General features: G+C 37.6%; 1 protein-coding gene across 1 annotated transcript in view; it reads right to left on the bottom strand.

Moving 5' to 3' along the window:
- Nucleotides 1-20,152, bottom strand: part of EYS (eyes shut homolog) — a gene marked incomplete at its 3' end in the record, with an annotated part of 771,151 nt that overhangs the window by 187,080 nt on the left and 563,919 nt on the right. Inside the window, exon 34 of the mRNA XM_057418821.1 lies at nucleotides 18,037-18,187. Coding sequence (XP_057274804.1) covers nucleotides 18,037-18,187 — 151 coding nt within the window. The remainder of the gene's footprint in view (nucleotides 1-18,036; nucleotides 18,188-20,152) is intronic.

Genomic DNA, 20,152 nt, shown 5'->3' with positions numbered 1-20,152 from the left:
CAGGCAACTCATTGAGGGTAAGAGCAAGAAATAGAGAAGGCCCCGATGCTGTCTAAGCCCTGTTCAGCAACTGTCAAAACATCCCTCCGTTAGCAACTGCTTTGGACATCAGTTTAAAACACAGCACCGTATGGGTTGCTATGAAGAAAATTAGCTCCATCCCAGACTGCCTGACCAACTACAGGCAATCAACATGATTCCAGAATTTCTCAGACATATGACAAGAGTAGTAAGGCTTACTGTGAGTCAGTGCATGGAAATACAAACTGCCACTAAAGATGTTAGAGAAGTGCAAAGTGATACAAACATTACTTTTAGTGATAATGGTGACAGAGGTGAGAAAAATACCACAAATTTATGTCCCAGAATACTGTAAAAACACAGTTGTGAGAACAAAGATTTTTTTATTAATATCAATTTAGGTGGCAGTATATGGTTATGGAATAATAAATAAACTACCTCAATATACTTTCTCACTACATGCATGCTTTTGATTATTAAGTTTGTATTTATCAGAAATGGCAACAGTTTGCTCCACTTGCAATCCAAAGCACACAAGTTTAATCAGTAAATGTAATTTTCAATGGGAATTTGTGGGATTTAGCAGCAAATTGCTTCCTTTTTTTCCTGAAGAGAAACTCTCGGATTTTCATCTTAATAGGGTAGAGGTTTACACCAAAAACTTAATGTTTGTGGCATAAACCACTCTGCTGTTAAACAAAAATGGAGAAAAATCATGCATATATAAAATAGGGACAGAGGAATAATTGTTTTGTCTATTAAAATGTGATGTTTGCATGATGCATTTTTTCTCATGTGGTTGTATTGCTGCAGCTTATGCCTAGATGTTTACCGATATCAAAAGCAAGTTAACAGAGGAGTAAATAGATAGCTGAAGGAGATCAGTTCATGATTTTAGCTGTGTGTTTCAGGGAAGGCACAAAGAAACACAAAGTAATATTTGAGCATTTTCATTAATTGCAGAAAGAATGAATTTGAAAGAGATGAACCTACAGTTCCCAAACACACAAAAAGCAGGCTTCAGTCTGGTTTCTGAGGCTGAAAGGGTCCTACCTAAGTGACATGGAAGTAATTGCTTGTCGCACATTTCCCTTCTAGGTTCACACCATCAGGCTGTATCATCACAAGAACTGCAAAGGAAGATTACAGGCCACTAACTGGAATCTTGCTGGTTTGCATGGTCAACGAATCCCCTTTTGTGAGGAGTACACCCTCACTCTTCTCTGTACTTCACTGTTTATAGGGAGAGCATAGTGGCCAGTATTCAAGACAGACATAATTCTGCCTTGCAAAAGAGACTGAAAGGTTGGGGTGAGCCAGAGTGACCAACAGTTGTGTACTGCATGTGAATTTTATGTGTAATTTTTTTTTTTTTTCTGTTTGAGGAAAATGTGCCCATACACATTTGCAGTCCAAGCAGATATTCTTCCATCAAGCTTCTTACAGAAGATCCCAGAGTATCCTTACACAATGAATGATAACAACTTACCCTCCAAAGCTTTGGGAGGTTGCTTGGAAACAATATAACGCTCAGTCAGTGTCTGCAAGGAACTCAAAGTGCTTAGATGACATGTTTGGAATGCAAGCACTGAAGGGCACTTCCGCATTAAGTCACTTCACCATAGTTTCTTAAAGCTTTAAGCTTTGTTGGAAGGGATTGATACCAAACACATACTCTAAGGGCTCATGAAAGTTACCTGCTAACTATTCAAGCCTCACTTCTCACTTATCATCAACTGCACTTGCTGAAATTTTCCAAAAAGGGTAGCAGAGTCACACAGAGGAATTACTGAAATGTCATCTTCACAAATGATGCCATCTGTTGAGCTCCATTGCTTACAGACAAAGGAAATTATTTCTTTTAGTTGTTTGTATAACATGTGGAGCAAACCTACAATTCTCAAAAGTATATACGTTATGAATTGCATCAACTTCCAAGATGTCAGTATGAAGGCATAGCTCCATCAAACACTACAGGTCCTGTGTAGCAGACTCCTTTCCATAATGCTGTGTGCAGCCACTTTCAAGACGACAATCAGATTTTAAAAATTGTCTTCCAGAATGGACCATGAACAATAGGTGAATAAAGGTGAAGTACCTGACAAGGTACCTGAAAAGGTGTTATGTACATACGCACAACCACATTTCCACGTGAGTCAAACAATTGGAAACATGGAAAACTATTGGATAAAAAGGTTTGAATATGCTTAGTAGAAGTCACCCTAAATGTCTGTAACTGCTCTGAATTTTGCAAAGTGAATACGAAGAAGAGACAAATGGTTAATCTTAGAGAAGCAGGGCTGACAGATAATGAAAACATCAAAGACACACTGAAAATTTTCTCCCAGGACAATTCCCACATCAGCCCACACATCAAGATAAGGTGTCAAGGATATGTCTTGCCAACAAAAAAGGGCTGTAGCTGTTGCCAGGATCCTCTTGGAATATACAGGAGTTGTTGACTAATTAAGTGGCAACTTCAAACACAAACTGAAGATCTTAACAGCTAGGTCAGCCTGTCAGCTATGGAAAAATAAGTGCCCTCACAGTTAAAAGACAAAAAGCTATCTTGTAGTCTTGCCAATATATTCAAAGAGAAATGATCACCTGCAAATTCATGAAAGCAACTTCAACTTGCAGGTTCAAAACAGTGTCATCCCTCAAAAATGTTCTTCAAAAGAAGGTAACAATATCACAGAAATGGATCGTATCTCTGCACATCATCAAATCATACCTTTGCATATTGCTAGAATATCTTTTCTCTAATAAAATTAGTGTTTTTTTTCGATGGAGTGTATGTATCAAGGTTTTGGCAGTGAGGAGGCTGCAGAGATGACCTGTGTGAGAGGAGGCTGGGATTGCCCAGTGCCAGGGGCAGCTAGTTCCAGCTGGCTCCAACAGACTCATGCACAGGGTACAGCTGAGCCTGGCAGCCAAGATGGTGATGCCTCTGTGAAAATGCCAGTAAAGCAGAGGAGGCATGGAGAAAAGAAAAGAGAGAGGGAAACAGAAGTGTGAACATTAAGGTCAATATCTGCTCCATGTTATCAGAGCAGATATTCCCCTGCTGCCCATGGAGAGGGCAAAAACAAAAGTACTAAGGGTACCAACAGGAGGAGGTACAAATAGGTGAAGAAGAGTTTTCAGCTCTATGGAATAATTGGCGGCAGTGATGTAAAAGTCCACTAAGGTACTATTCAGAACAGATTCATCAGTTTCAGGTATTTTATTAGTGAGTTCTTAGTGGTGAACAAAGCCCAAGCAGTTCATTAGTGAAACCTAAGGGATGTAGGTTTCTGCTTCCAACGGTCATTCTCCTAACATCCCATTTTCCTGTGAGGCACTTGCCTTTACACTCCTTTGATGCAGCCATGAAAGTAAAGGAAAAGGACAGAGGAATACACATAGGTACTCCTGGAGGTTTAGCAGTTCATTCATTTTACGGATGACAGTAAGAGGGTAACAGTTGACAAACTGCCTGGTCAGGCTCAAGCAAGGCCTCACAGATTGAAAATAATCTTGCATGGGCTAATATAGAGGAAAACTTTCATTATGCTGTGTCTGGTGTTACTCTTTGAATGTTGAATAGAAGTTTCCAGGACCAAACAGCACACTGGATTAGTAGAAGAGGGCAGGTTTAACCTGAGAACTTCCAAAGCCCAAGAACACCACCTCTCAAGGCACATTTGAATCAGTGGTGTCAGTACAAAAAAATATAATATGTCTCAGGAAATGGGGTACAAACCTGCAGCTGGCACAAAGATGAAAGGGAGCCAGTGTTGAGTTCCTAAAGTCTAAAAGGCAAATCCAATTTCCATTTTACATGCTGAGTAAGAGGAGAGAAAGAGCTTGAGCAGCTCCTCTAGAGGTACTGCAACAGAAAAATTCTGGTGTTACACAGGAATACACATGTACTTTCTTTCAAATTAATATGTATTTCTACAGTGGTACATAAATTCATCTGAGTGTGTCCACCAGTTGCCTTTAGAAACTGAATGGTATACTATTTTCCTTTTAATTTATCTTTTATTTCCAAACCCCTTATTTCTGTCTACAGGAAACACTAGTTAAAAAAAGAAAATGTTTCTTCCACACTAACCACAAATCTGAACTCGAATCTCTTATTAAATTCTCCAAATACAGAGTTTGTTTATGTTCTCTTCCCCCATAAGTTTTTCAAAAAAATATCTCAAGAGAAAAAGGCGGAGAAAGTTTCAGTGATACTTTTGTATCAGCCTTCTAATTTACTGAGGATGCTCTCTGGTTAGCTTTAAGCATTTAGAAAACACAAATCTGAGTTCAGGCATTGTAAGTATGAAACAATTAAAATACTTTTGAGAAAAATACTTCTATAAAGTCCAACCTGAGGGGATTTCAATGACACAGTGGCAATCATCATTCAGGATTAGCAGGAGACTTTTCTATTTTTTTTCTTTTCCTTTTCTCCACACATGCCTTTAATTTCAGACTCAGAAGATTCAGCAGGTTGTTTTCCCCATGCACAGAGAGGCCTGGATATTTCTAACTACATGAAAAAACTTCTGGAGAACTTGGTTAAAGCCACGCATATCAAGACTCTCATACAAATAAGAAACAGGAACAATCTATTTGGCTCAGCATCCTGATCCTGCCCAGAATTCTGGAGTGCAGATCCATTGTTTTTAATGTCCTGATTTAGTGTGGCTGCTCCTAGTGATGGCCTGCTCCACAGATGTCCCAGAACATCTTAAAGTTCATTGGCTTCTTTTCTACAGAATATTGTAATTATAATATCACTGGTTTGGGTGACCTATGGCTCTGTAATAAGTATAATGAACTTGGAATTCTAGCATTATCTAATCAGACTGAATCACATTTTTAATCTTGCTTGTAGTAAACAGTTTATACTGTGGATTGCTGACATATTACATGTGTGGAAAGTAAATGTGTTTTTTTCATGTAGAGTTGTGCTATTAGTGAGATCTTGCACTTCTATAAAGCACAGCCATGTAAAAGTTTGTGTACAATCTTAAACGTCTCCTTTAATTTGACGCACTAGATGATCACTGAAAAAAGATCTTGGTTTCTCACCAGCAATACTTTCTGGTGAGTGTACTTAAAACAGTGAAGGATGTTTTTTGCTTTCTGGTTTGTGATTATTTTGTTATGGTTTTGTTAGATCATATGGTAAATGTTAATAATAACATACTATTAATACAATATTAACATATATTAGTATTAGTGTCAACAGCTAATATAATATTAGTGTTGGCACTGCTAATATTATTTTTATATAATATAGTAATGAATAATTTAATAGAAAATTACAATATATACAATATATACACACATGAAATTATAATTGCTTGAAACCAGCCCTAATGAAATTAAGAAAAGGAGTAAAAATATTTCAGAATATAGCTGGAGAAAAGGCAGAAAAAAAGATAGCTGCTTCTAATATACATGTTTACAACCAATAAGAAGTCTGATAAGTGTCAGAAATACTTTTCTCATTATCTTTCTAACAAAATTTAAAATGCAATCTGTAACTAGCAAAATTGCCCAAATTAATAGGAACTTTTCAATAAAGAGTTATCGAGAAGTATTCAGGAGATAGGACTAGTAACCAAAAAGAATTGAGGTATATTTATGCTTACTTTTACAAATTTTGGATTTACTAGACATACTAGAAGGATTTGACATTTTGATTAATATAGTCTAGGTTTAGATTTTACTATAATTAGCAGAATCCAAGACTTCTGCAGTCTGAGTGAGCAGGCTTTTTTTTTTTAGCTTTAAGGATCACAGAGTACTACTACTGATCTGCAAGAATTTAAACTTGTTTCAAGTGGATAGGTCAACAACAAACTCTCCAAAACACTTACATGAACATATTCAGATGTAAGAAGCACTAATACATCATAATACTTCTATAAGCACGCTGATTAATTAGGAAAAAAAAAAAAAGAAACAGAATGTGGCACTATACACTCTAATGCTCTCCATTCATATCTCTAAGTTGATACTCAAATACTGCAATATCCATGATCATCTTCTGCACACTTTACAACACACATTGACTTGAAAGGAAGAATGCAGGCAAGCAACACAGTATTACAGGAACATGTTAGATTTTCCTTGAGGGTATCACTTCTTTGTTTTGTTTAGCCTTAAAGACCTAGCAAGACCACACCCACAGATGGTAAGGGCTCCTGAAACAAAGAATCCCAACTGGGAAGTATCGTGTATATCCAGAAGCATCAAGGAAATATCTTTTTTTTTTTTTTTAAATAAAAAATTTATATTTAAAATATACATGACTCAACTGTGGTAGGTAAGTATGTTAAAAAAAAAAAAATGAACAATTTGTGTGCTTTTAAATACAACCCCCTTTCTGATGAACCACTAAACCATTATTCCATTTCAACAGACAAGTAATTCCCCCTGGAAATATCTGAATTCCAAAAATTTGAATTCTACCTTGATGGCAGAACAATAAACACTGAGATACTATGACTCAAGTAAGAGAATCATGACAGGCACAGGCTGCACCAGAAAAAAAGCCAGTATAAAGGAAGTAGTTGAAAATATATATATAAAACTAGCACAAATCCTTTTGCACTGAAATTCCATGCAGAAAGAAAAATACCATGTTAGAGCTATCTCATATATCACCTAACCAAGATGATGATGGTGCTTGTTAAATAATAAAACAGGTTATAAAGGATAAGGCAGAAAACACAGTAATAGGAGAGTTTAATTACTCCCAAGCAGCCTGGTAAGAAATCATGAAAAGACATGATGTCAGGACTATATTTTTAGATACTGTAAACACTGGTCTCTTGGAACCGTCGAGAAACCACAGGAGAAATAACTCTTGGTTTTGCATTAAGCTAGGCATAGGATCTGTTTCAATATATAACCATCAAAAAAATCCATTTACAAACACTGACTATAATGTACTCAAATTCAGTGTTCTTCTGGGAATAAAACATAAAAATCCACCAAAATAGTTTAACTTGAATGGGACAAGGTTAGTAAGGATAAAAATAAATGGCAAAACTAATGGGTAATATGTTTGCAGGTTACAGCAGAACACTTCCATGGAGTTCAGATAACTATGCATTCTCTAGCAGAAAAAGAAATCAAGCGTGACTTTAAAAAAAAAGGAGCATGGATTACAAATTGCAGAATAAGGCTACTAGTCTACATCTTTCAAACTGAAGGGTGGAGGGTATAAAGGAGAATACCTGGTAAATTAAATCTACAACTATGCATATTCTAAAAGGTTCCGGAGTATAATTTATTTTAGGCAAAGAAAGATACTCATAGAACCATAGAATCATAGAATCATAGAACAGCCCAGATTGGAAGGGCCATGAAAGTTCATTCCATCCAGCATTTCATGGGAAAGGGCACTTAGATGTGATTATTTAGCACAAAATTTTCAACTGCATGTTGAAAACCTCTAGTGATGGGGACTCCAATATGTTCCTCAAGGGGTTGTTCCAGTAATCACCAAAACTTTTTAAAACATGAAAAGTAAGAAGCCTGACACTGTTCAAAGACAGTATGCAACTTTTCACATAAATCATGTTTTGTACTAAAACACAGGAAAGTGACAAACACAATACTAGGTTTTTAAAAGGACTAATGAAAGGCCAAAATAAGTGAAGCAAACTAAACTCCAGCAAATCTGTATTCAGAGGCAGTTTCCTAAAAGTTGCAATATGGAATGTAAGTAGCAAAACCGTGAAGAACGTGACATAAAGAATCAGTGTAAAATTTTGTACAAGGAAGTTATTTCCCCAATAATTAGACTTCTTTGAACACATTAATGGTCCTAAACAAGAGTGTCATCAAAAAGCATAGCTAATCTAATTTCAAAAATAATTGGACACCTTTCCCCACCAAAAGTTTTAATCAAAATTGATAACCATGGGAAATTCAGGAAGGTCTGCTTTTGTGTTTATAAACTGCTTAAAAGATAGAAAAAAAAAAATACAAATAGTAGGTCAGTTTTCACATTGGTTATCTGTCACAAAAATTGCCAACTGAGTCCTATGCTGTTATACACATTCACAAGTTATCTGAGAAAGTCTGTTGATCACAATAAACTATTCAGAACAGGCAAAGCAGTAGCTCCCTGCAGAAGACTGCAGAATTATCTCTCCACTCAAGAGACAGGACCCCTGATTTCAGGGAACCGATTAACCGTATAAGAACAGAGCATGTAGACCACGATTTCTCAATCTAAACAAGAATGAGTAGGAGTGAGTGTGACAACAGCTAATAAAACAATGAACGACATGTAGAAGATGTATTTTTGGTGATGTGGCACATATCTAGTTTCTATCTGTATATTTATATAAAACATAAATATATAAAACAGCTTGAGGAAGAATAAGTAGAGCTATTAATTAGAATAAGCATTTGGGTGATGCGAAGACAGTTCCAGAGCACACCCTAAATAGGACACCAGAAAGAAAATAGTTGTCAGGATCTCAGGCTGTCATGTCAATATCCAAGAAGAAACTAGACACTCTTCAGGATGTACAGTGCATCTGAAAAAAAATAAACAGTCTGGAAAAGTCTTTCTGAGCACTGTAATCACAAACCTGACAACAGAGCAGACTTAGAAGATGCATGCGTAAGAAAAGTCAAATTAAAAGGGAGTAAAAGGACAAATATTTTCATCCCTTTTTTTGAGAAATACAGGTGCTGGAATTGACACAAGGAGGAACAGCTCACAGTTTCTGCAATGTAGCACTGAAATCCCATACAGATGTAGGATAGAAGAGTCAACACTGTTCACTTTCATTTTCTGCATCACAACAGAACCTCAAACTCAAATGCATAACTACTACAAGCTAAGCAAGTAATGCCTGGCAACTAACTCTCCGTCTATTCTAATCTACAGCTTAAAGTCATGGAGCAGATGATGCTTTAAATAATATCAAATATGAATTATCCTTTGAACAACTGTCAAGCAGATTTATGATCTAATGAAAAAAACTATAACCTGTCTACAGGTCTTATTGTATACATTGATAAAAAAAATCTAAGAACATTGAAGCAATTTTTTTAAAACTTAGAGGACTCTGAAGAGATGTGGCAATTTGACTAGTAGTCAATTTGTCAAAATTCTGTCAAAATAAGATGGTTTTACATATCTTATTATTTTTAATAGTTACGTATGAAAATTTCAGGTGTGTTGTGGACCAACAGGAAATTTGGGGAGGTTCAGGAACTAGCCCCTCTGAGGTTTCAAACTAATCCCTCTTGCTTATACCACTGTAGCAGTTGTGGCCATGTAACAAGCTAGTATTCTTTGTAAACCTATGAGAGGCTGGATGTCCTTTCCTTTGCTGGCTTCTCCAGGAATCTTCTCAGGCTGGACACAGTAGTGCAGGGGGCATTAACTGGATCAGGACCACTGTAATTTGCTTACACCTGACTACTACTGTAGCAGGATGTTAAAGCATCATCTAAGTACAATATTATAAATTATTATGTGAAAGTTACTGCCAGAACCCCATTCTGCAGCTTTATCAGATAAGGTGAATGCCAAATAATCAAACTTGAATACTGTGCACAGATTGCAGTAAATTCTCCCATTGCTTTACAATGCTTTGGCAGAGGAAGTGGATCATAAACTATGTCTAACTAGACAGTTACAGAGAGATTACTGTTGCTTTGGTCTATGGAAGCACAGCAGCTGTAGCATACTGCAAACTGCCTTTGGATCATTCCAAATGAAGGGCCTGATACTGTATTTTACATTGTCTATTTCTTCACTCACTGACGCTGAATTCAGTGGGTGAGTAATTGAGACAGAAAGCATGTAATTTTTTACATTTTATCAATAATATATTAAAATGTTTTAAACATTTTTATCGACATATGGTAATACCTGACAATATTCTGAGACTAAATGGGCAGTTTCATTTCATCATATGATTTTGATATCACACTATCTGTTTTTCATGAGAAAAATATATGTTTTCTTACATATAAACTACATATTTTAGACCTACATATTTGAAATGTGCATCCCCCCAAAAAACCTCACCAGGTCTAACTGAGAGCCTTTAGATATTGTATGATTTCCATCTCATCTTTGTTACAAGGCTAACACACTATTATCCTGAGCTTATCACTCAACTATCTCTTGCCATTTCCCAATTATCTCTTGACCTATCCCCACTAGTAACATGGAAATATCAATGTCCACGTATATACTTCCACACTTTCCACTTAATCTTTTATCTTTATTTAGAAGGCTGTTCACTTTGTACAGAAGCTTCCTTTCCTTCTGAAATTTTCTTTTCTGAATCCTTGAAAAGTCTAATTATAAAGATCTGCTTATGTTGAAAAAGAATATGAAGATATAATGACATTTCATATTCTCAACACTAAAATACTATTAAGTCCAGAAATGTAAGTTATTGGAGCAATTATAGCAGCAGAAATAACACTATTACTGCAATCAGCTGTTGCTGTAGGTATTTGAAAACAATCTTTAATTTCCCTTTGAGTGTACCAATCTTCTCTCAGAGGACCAAGCTACTGTAAACAATTAATGACACTGAAGATGGAATGAAATTAATTATGCTGAAACATGTCTTTAATTTTCAGAAATAATACATTCTCTTTTTTATTATTTCTGATTTAAAATATCTTCTTTCTGTATGTAATTTGGTTTCTATTCCTGTGTTGTTGATTTTTAGGTCTTATGAAACAGCTATCAGAAACAGCTATATACCCCCCATGTTTTATAAAGATGATGTTAATTAAAAGATTAACTGATTTCACCATTTACATGGTTTTTACATGTGACAAGTCTCAATTATGCCCATCACATTCTTTAATGAAGAAATAAGATATGATTTAAAAATAAGTAAGAAGCAAAGCTGGCAGAGAACTGAATGGGAGTTTTTTTGCTCTGCAGAGACAGCAGAATGAGACATCTGCTTCCCTCCTGACTGTTCAGCTCTGCCTTCCTACACTCTCAGATGAATCCACTAAACTTTGCAAAGGACAGAGAGTCATAAAAACAATTTCTTGCTGTGCATGAAACAGTTTGCACTGCTTGAACTTGGATGAATTCATCCAAGGTGTTTCAGAGCATGTGTCTGTCAACTCATTTTCCACCCCTGTCTTCAGATCCTTCAGAATCCATAGCCAGACAAATACTATTTTTATCTCTGGCCTGTGGGTACATAACATCAGAAAACTTTAGATGTCCATGAAGAAGGAGTTGCAGAGATGAGCTATTATGAATTGACTGCAACTCCCATTCCCCTTCCCCCTGTGTTGCTTGTGGGGAGGAGATAGAGGAGCTGGGAATGAAATTGAGTCTGGAAAAAAACCTGCTCTCCCTTTAGTCCACAGAGCCAGTCATCTCAACATGGAAGGCAATCATACTCATCAAGCAGTTTCCGCTTGGTATATCTATGCTGGTGGTTCCCAAGTACCTATTCCTTTTCCATTTGTTTCTACAGTTTTCTCAGGAGTTGTTCCACTGGCCTGACCAGTTCATGATTACCCAGATCTTCCTCCTTAGTCTTTTTGAAGATGAACATGATGTCCGATTTACCTTTTTCCAGCCGCTGGGGACCTCTTCTGATTGCTGTAATCTTCCAGAGCTGATAGAGAGTAGCTTTGTGATAACATCTGCCAGTGGCATTTGCTTGTAGGCATTCCATCTAGACCCATGATGGTATGTCTGGTTTACTTAAGTAGCCCATAATTGTAACCTGCCCTGCTGTTGGTCGTGCTTCCCCCACCAATCACAGCCATTGGACACACAGATCTTGAAGTTCTGAGAACTTCTGATTAGTGAAGAAAATTATTAGGTATTATGGCATGGCTTCTCTAAATGTCATGGATGCTGTTTCAAATACATCACTGCCTTAAAGGTAAGGCTTTAATCTGTTCTCCTGAAGTGCCTTTCCAAGCTGTGGAAGCAACCAGGGAAATCGGTAGTGATTAGGCAAGAAATTAAAATTAAGTCTGCTAATGAGGTGGGTAGTGGAAAAATACATAGTGTTTATCAAGTCCTCCAAAATATTACTATTGTGACTTTTTTATTGATACTTCTATTCAAAAAGTGTATAATAAGTAGAATGCCAATCAGGTTCATAACAGAATCAAAACACCTCAATGAGTACATACAGAGAAACAGTACCTTATCTTAATTATTCCTGAAAGACCTTATGGTTTTCAAATCAATCTTTAAGGAAGACCTTAAATAAAAAGACTCCCCCTTTGTCCTGGGTTCAGCAGTAGCAGTCATTTTTCTCCTTCGTGGTAGCTGGTGCAGTGCTGTGTTTTGAATTTCAGCCTGGGAACAAAGCTGATACCACCCATGTTTTTAGTTGTTGCTAAGCAGTGTTTACCCTGACCAAGGACTTTCTGAGCCTCACACTCTGACAGGGAGGAGGGGAAGCCGGGAGAAAGTAGAGACAGGACACCTGACCCAAGCTAGCCGAAAAGGCATTCTATACCACAGCACGTCATGGCCAGGGAGGTAACTGGGAGTTACCCGGAAGGACACGGGGTCTTCTCGGTCGAGCTCGTTTTGGCAAGTGGTATCGTATTCTCTTCCCTTGTTATTTTCCTTATCATTATTATCATTGGTGGTAGCAGTAGTGATTTGTGTTATACCTTAGTTACTGGACTGCTCTTATCTCAATCGTAGGAGCTACATTCTTTCGAATCTCCCCCCCATCGCTCCGGGAGTGGGGAAAGGGGCTGGGGGGGGGGAAGGAAAGAAAGACAGAGGAAAGGGGGGGGAGTGAGTGAATGAGCTGGCTGGCTGGGTTTAAACCACGACATTGTGAAATAGTCATTATCATTGTAAGAAAATGTCTGTGTATTAAGGTGGTGGAGGAGCCTAGCCCCATGGCCAAGCCCAGCCCTGTGACGGCCGAGAGCATTCCCCAGAAGCCATCCGCCGAGCCCCAGGAGGATGCTAGATGTCTTCAGGTCACCAGTGATTAGCCCTGACTTCCCTCCAACCATCATCCCAACAGAAAATGAACTTTGATAGAACCAGATGAGTTCTGCAGTAAAGGAATGATCAGCATCAGCAGGACCTGCTCCCTCTTCAATAGCCCCATATGGCCAGTGCAAGAGTCTAATGGAGAGTGGAGACTAACCGTAGACTATCGTGGCCTGAATGAAGTCACACCGTCATTGAGTGCTGCCGTACCAGACATGCTAGAACTTCAGTATGAACTAGAGTCAAAGGCAGCCAAGTGTTATGCCATGATTGATATTGCCAATGTATTTTTCTCAATTCCTTTGGCAGCAGAGTGCAGGCCACAGTTTGCTTTTACTTGGAGGGGTTTCCAGTACAGTTGGAACCAACTGCCCCAGTGGTGGAAACACAGCCTCTCCTGCTCTGAAAGACTCGGGGGAGAGTGAGTGAACGAGCTGTCTGGCTGGGTTTAAACCATGACACCCTTACAGAACCCCCTATACAAAATGGCATTAAAGAATAAAAGGCAAAAACTGTCAAGATAGGGAGGTAATTTGCTTCTCATTTTTGGAGAAGAAAGCTTCCGCTTTTTAAGACTGAAAGGCAGGGAATAGTTGTTGCTCATTGCCTTACATGTTGAGGGCACTCTGACTCTAAGTAATACCAAATAATAAACATACAGACAAGAAATAAGTATGTGGAAAAAATGCGCTGATACTTAAGAGTTGATCAGGAAATTGCAGTACAGGAAATCCTCAGAGGAGGGTTTTACACTGAGGGCTTCACAGATCATACCAAACTTCAGTCATAAAAGAAGAGGAATCTATCCTGGAAATTAACAGTGTAGCATGAGCCAATTCTAGTGATACGGAACTCATGTCTCAACAGTTTCTGTCACTGAGAGGTAGAAGTTCCTGTTACAAACTGAAGCAGTCTAGGGTCTGAAGTCACTGCTCTCTACAACTTTGACAATATTGGAAGGTAAAGAGCCGACAACAGAGTGAAGTACTCCAGTGAGAGAAAGAGCTCATCTAAAACAAGGCAATGTATTATTAGACAGATATTACAGATATCACAAGGGTCATCAGACTTGACTTCAAGAGTGATAAGAGCATTTGTCAGAAGACGCTGAGTCTCAGCTGGAGCAGAAATCTCCCTTGTAGCAAACTGCAGGATTAAGGTCAGAAACAGACCTTTTCTGTTTCTGGAATGATGAAGCTTTTACGATAGAAGCCTGACTGCCTGGGTCAAAGCTGATGGTAAGGAAACTTTCTGGAGTGGTTTCCTACTGCTGAGACTGAAAAGTCCACATAAAGAGAGAACTTGGACAGCCAGCTCTCTGACTAAAAGGAAAAATATAGCCTTTATAGAGTGTATGTGGCTAATAACCAACAGACCTTAATAGTGAATCCAAGGAAAACTAGACTTGCCCAAAGCTACAAAAAAGGAAAAATTAAGCAAAATGAAACACCAAGATCAAAATGAACACAAAAATCACAAAGGAGCAAACAAATGAAGTGAAAAAAAAGGCTGAGGTAATCTCAAATGGGAAGCTTCACAGACAACTGAAGAAACAACTGTAGATGTGTTTTTTACCCTTTGGGGAATTTATACGAACATATGTTTTCCAAGTACTAAGAGAGGTTAAGTACCACCAGCTTGAGCACTTGCACATGTCTCACATCTATTACCTCATCTAAATTACAAGCATGTACCATAATTCACAGCTAAATTGAGGAAGTGTGGTCTGGATGATCAGGTAGTGAGGTGGACTGTGAACTGGCTGAAGGAGAGAAGCCAGACAGTTGTAGTCTATGGGGCTGAGTCTAGTTGGAGGCCTGTAACTAGTGGAGTGCCTCAAGGGTCAGTGCTGGGACCAGTATTATTTAATATATTCATCAATGATTTAGATGAGGGAATTGAGTGTACTATCAGCAAGTTTGCTGATGACACTAAGCTGGGAGGAGTGGCTGACACGCCAGAAGGCTGTGCTGCCATCCAGCGAGACCTGGACAGGCTGGACAGTTGGGCAGGGAATAACTTGATGAAATATAACAAGGGAAAGTGTAGAGTCCTGCATGTGGGCAGGAACAACCCCAGGTTCCAGTATAGGTTGGGGAACGACCTGTTAGAGAGCAGTGCAGGGGAGAGGGACCTGGGGGTCCTAGTGGACGACAGGATGACCATGAGCCAACACTGTGCCCTTGTGGCTAAGAAGGCCAATGGCATCCTGGGGTGTATTAGAAGGCGGGTGGTTAGTAGGTCGAGAGAGGTCCTCCTTCCCCTCTACTCTGCCCTGGTGAGACCCCATCTGGAATATTGTGTCCAGTTCTGGGCCCCTCAGTTCAAGAAGGACAGGGACCTGCTGGAGAAAGTCCAGCGCAGGGCAACGAAGATGATTAAGGGAGTGGAGCATCTCCCTTATGAGGAAAGACTGAGGGAGCTGGGTCTCTATAGTTTAGAGGAGACTGAGGGGTGACCTTATTAGTGTATATAAATATATAAAGGGGGAGTGTCACGAGGATGGAGCCAGGCTCTACTCAGTGGCAAACAATGATAGGACAAGGGGTAATGGGTACAAACTGGAACACAAGAGGTTCCACTTAAACTTGAGAAGCAACTTCTTCTCAGTGAGGGTGAGGGAACACTGGAACAGGCTGCCCAGGGAGGTTGTGGAGTCTCCTTCCCTGTAGACATTCAAAACCCACCTGGACACATTCCTGTGTAACATTATCTAGGTGTTCCTGCTCTGGCAGGGGGATTGGACTAGATGATCTTTTGAGGTCCCTTCCAACCTCTAGCATACTGTGATACTGTGATAATATTTCATCTATTAGTCCTGCATTTAGAATAATCTATTTAACTACAACATCCACAAAGAAAGAAAACCCATCTTGATATGGCAACCCAATGCATATATAGGCAAAATATTTTAGCACTAGATTACCCTTAAAACATTGTGGTTTACTGCTATTTCAACTCACCTAAGGTAAACCTAGCTTCTGGATTTTATTTTGCCTTTAGCTAGTGAAGACCTATTTACCATCTCAAATTTCCTTCTCACATATACATTATTATGTATAACCCTCAAACAAATTGTTTCTTTACTTGCTCCTAAATACTCTCCATGGATTGAACTTCTCTAAGATTTCACTATAAATTCTTTGGGGCAATCCTCAAAATTATTTCTCTTAGCTTCTAGAAGATAACTCCTTTAAACACTGAAAATATAATTTCCTTCCATCTTATTAGTATAGAACATTTCTTGAAGACACATTTCCATAATAAATAAATTTTTATGTGCAACTAATAGGATAAAATATTCCAGATGAATGGACAGTTTGCATATGAACATTTAAATTAAGCGAAGAGTTATATAACTACAAATATTCTTTGGTATGATTTTTAATTTCATTATGTGATATTTAGAAGTATACTCTTGGCTGAGTATTTTTCAACCCTAAAAACACCTATTCACAAAGACTTCTAAGTTGAGCTTCAACAGTATTGTCACTTTATTGGTTACTATACTATTTATTATAAGCATCAAAACCACTTCTGTGCTTCAAATGACTGTATTTGCCTGATAAGATGACCCTTATTTCCCAAAGAACAGAACAGAAATGAAAAGGTTAAAACAATTGTCACAGAGTGAACCCTACCCTAAAGTACAGCTTAAAAAATGAAATCTGGACTACATATGTCCAGCTCTGACTATATGACTCTGCTTTGCACTAGGAAAACAAAAACCCCCACAGGTTAACTTTGCTACAGTTGTGGGGTAATAGGTATTCAGGGATCACTGCTCAGATAAATGAGTCCTGGACTACACCAAACCAGCAGTAACAGTTTAGTTTATTGCACTATTCATGGAAAACAAAGAAAGACTTGCAGATAATTTTTGGGATGTAATGGTGAAGAGTTTTACATTCTGGTAATAAATCTGAGACATGAGACTAGAAGGTGAAACAATCCAGGTAGCCACACTGGTTGGCTTTAGATAAAGGGAAAATCAGAGCCTGACTTGGAGCTATGTAATAGCAAAGCCACTGGCATGTTATGAAAACAAAATTATTTTAAAAAATTATACATAGTTATGACATTAGCCCCTTGGGTACAGAGGGGGGCTCCATACTCAGACGCCTGACAATGTAGAAGCCTGAGCCATCTGGGAACTGCTTTGCACAGGGGTCATGCTTTCAGGAGCTGGACTGAGTGTCCCCTGGGTATACAGTGCCAGCCTCAAATGAATTATAGGGGCTGGGATTTTGTTATATGTAAGTGTGAAGAGTTTGAGTGTTATAGACTAGGATAGAAATTGCTATATATACTCATCCTGCTTTGAAAAAAAATGTTTAGATCGGAACTCACTTAAGTGATGTGCATCTGTTATTGTGACTACCCCAAATTCCTCCATAACAACAATTCAGTAATGAACCACTTCTCTCCAACCCTTTGCATAACCCTGTGTGTACTCTTCTTCCCTAGTAGTATGCTAGCCCTATTGCACATCATTACTTCTCACCCCTGCATATGCCATTACCCTAGTTGCAAGCAGAGGCCCACACATTCAAGCTCCTTTACCATACCTCTCATTGATTAGTGTAGCTCTGCAGGTTAACTTGCTTGGTCTGTTTTTACACACATTTGTCTATGCTAGCACAGGATGCAAGCAAAGAGCCTCTTTCATTACAGAACCTAGTGCAGTTATACTTTTTATATTTTTATATAACTAGGACCTGAGGAAACAGGTACAGATTCTAAATTTGATCATACTTGCTCCTTAACTCTGCCTACTCAGGGCAAACAGGATTGTAGATAATAACTTCAGGTCAGAATGTTGTTTCTGTTCACTTACCAAAGTCCCACCCACCAGCAAAACTCTGCAAGGGACCATATTCATCTGTTAGATGCAATCCTCAAAAAGCCACAGCCAAAGTAATTATTTTAAATTTTTGCATAGTTTAAACCACTTCAGTTGTATTCTATTTAATACACCATTCCCAAAATCAAAACATTTTAAATAAAGATAAATAATAAGAAAAAGTTACCTGTTTTATTGCATAATGATGAGGCAAACCACCAATAAATATGGATCCTGTTTCAAGCCAATATGAAGTGGACCAGAAATTTCTAGATGTACTTGTCTTTTCAGATATCCTCAGAACTGACATTTCTGCTTCACAAGGTACCATACCTTGCCTGCATAAATTTAGAAATAGGCACATTTTACCACCATAAATAGTTTACATTACTGTCTATCTGACAAATTAATTGAGCTGTTACTAAGCCAATGAGTAAAGAAAATCAAGTAAATAGCTGATTTTATATTAAAGACTATAAACATTAAAGAAGCTGTTTAACAAGCTGTAAGTTGGTGTGTCTTTGGGGTTTGACCATCCATTAAAATGAAACCATATTGTAAATCTGAGCAATGTAACTGCTAAAAGGGCCAAAGCACATAGCAATGGCTGAATAAAAAAGTTAGACAATTTTAACAATAACAAGAAGGCTTTATAATTTGAAAAAAAAAGACATCTATTAACATCAAATATTTGATATATCCCTCTTTTTTCAACACAAAAAGTTAGCCCAGAAAATCAATTTAAAATAAACTGCATTTTAGAAAGTGCAGATGTACTGTCATCTGCAATACTTACCTTCAAAAACAGCATTCCTGAAACTGAAGGCAGTAACATTAAGCCCTTAAAATAATACATATGTTCCCTTCCTCCCCCTCCCCCACCATGCACACACCCTCTTAGCAGCATCGTAAACTGTTAACAGTAAACAGAAAGTGCAAAGTAAACAATTTGGATTACTTATTTTTTTTAATTATGCAAAGCTCATTTACATACTGATAACCAATTGGCAGCGAGCACTTTGTCTTCATGAAAAAAAACACAGGAAAGAAACAGCAGAAGTGAACAAGAGTCTCCCATAGGAATTTCTCTCAGCCTAACCACAATATTCACACAAAAAAAATCTGAGTTTAACCAGCTGTATGTTTAAAAATATTCCAGTGCCTCAACCCACCACACAACTGTGTGAAAATAACACACACACACACACACATATATATAAAAAGGCAAAAAAAAAAACAAAAAAACCAAAACTATAAAAGCAACAGTCTGTAATTTATTTAGGATGCTCTAAGTATGAATTCAGTTTATCTTTTATAATGCAAAATTAGGTTCTGAAACATCTTAGTTATAAAAACAGCATAGAAATTTTCTTCACTACCTTCTGTCAGATAATGAAATATAAAGGATTTCTCACATACTATTTGATAAGATGTTCTATCATTTTTTAAATTAAGAGTATGGAGACTTCACATTTGCAACATTTGCAGACCGTTCTCTATGTTTGTTTTCCATATAATTCTGTTAGTGGATACTTCCAGGAAAATATGCAAACACGGTACTACCCTTTTAACAGAAACAACTATAAATGTTTTTCCAAGCAAAATGGCCTGTTTAACCTAGGGTAAATAACTTTGGATAAAGAACATAAATTTTTCTTGTTAAAATCAAGACTTAAAAAGAGAAATAAATTTGGTTTTTAATTGTGTGTACTATAAATAAACTTCTTAGAGGACCAGTTCAGGAGAATTTTTTTCTTTTGTTTTCACCTCAAGCTTGGTAATTAATAACATGAATTAGAAAAAGGAGAAATTTGTAGTCAGAAGTGCAGCCAAGGAAAGGAATGTTTTGTAGCGCATTTTGTAGATATTATAGAATGTTTGTATGTCTAAGCACACACATGAGGTTCTGCAGCACACCGTTTTCAGTATTTGCTTAGAAAGGAGATAAGGAGATTTGTTTGTATGTCATACACGCATTCTCAGTAGTTCTGTTTGCAATGATCAAGTAGTTTTTACTAAGGCTTGAACCCAACGTGACACCTTGGATATATTCATTTTATAACAGAAAGCTATGGTGAGATTTTTAAGGAAAAAAAAATTGATTTTTAAATATCTAAAATGTCTTCTCTTTCTGATAATATGATATAATATCAATAAATGCATAATATTAGGACAGCAATCTTTCTGAAATATTTTAAATTAGACCTGGTTTAATGCAAAGTAATTTTTAAGAATGGAGTAGAAGAGGGTCAGGAAGGGAACTGATAGGAATTTTTTATTTTTCAAACTAATTAACAGATATG

This window comes from Pezoporus wallicus, unplaced genomic scaffold (assembly GCF_028554395.1).
Source record: "Pezoporus wallicus isolate ANWC-B61680 ecotype Strahan unplaced genomic scaffold, APGP_CSIRO_Pwel_v1 contig_4901, whole genome shotgun sequence".
NCBI lineage: Eukaryota > Metazoa > Chordata > Aves > Psittaciformes > Psittacidae > Pezoporus > Pezoporus wallicus.
The sequence above is the reverse complement of the archived record's forward strand: the minus strand, read 5'-3'. Positions and strand labels throughout refer to the sequence as shown.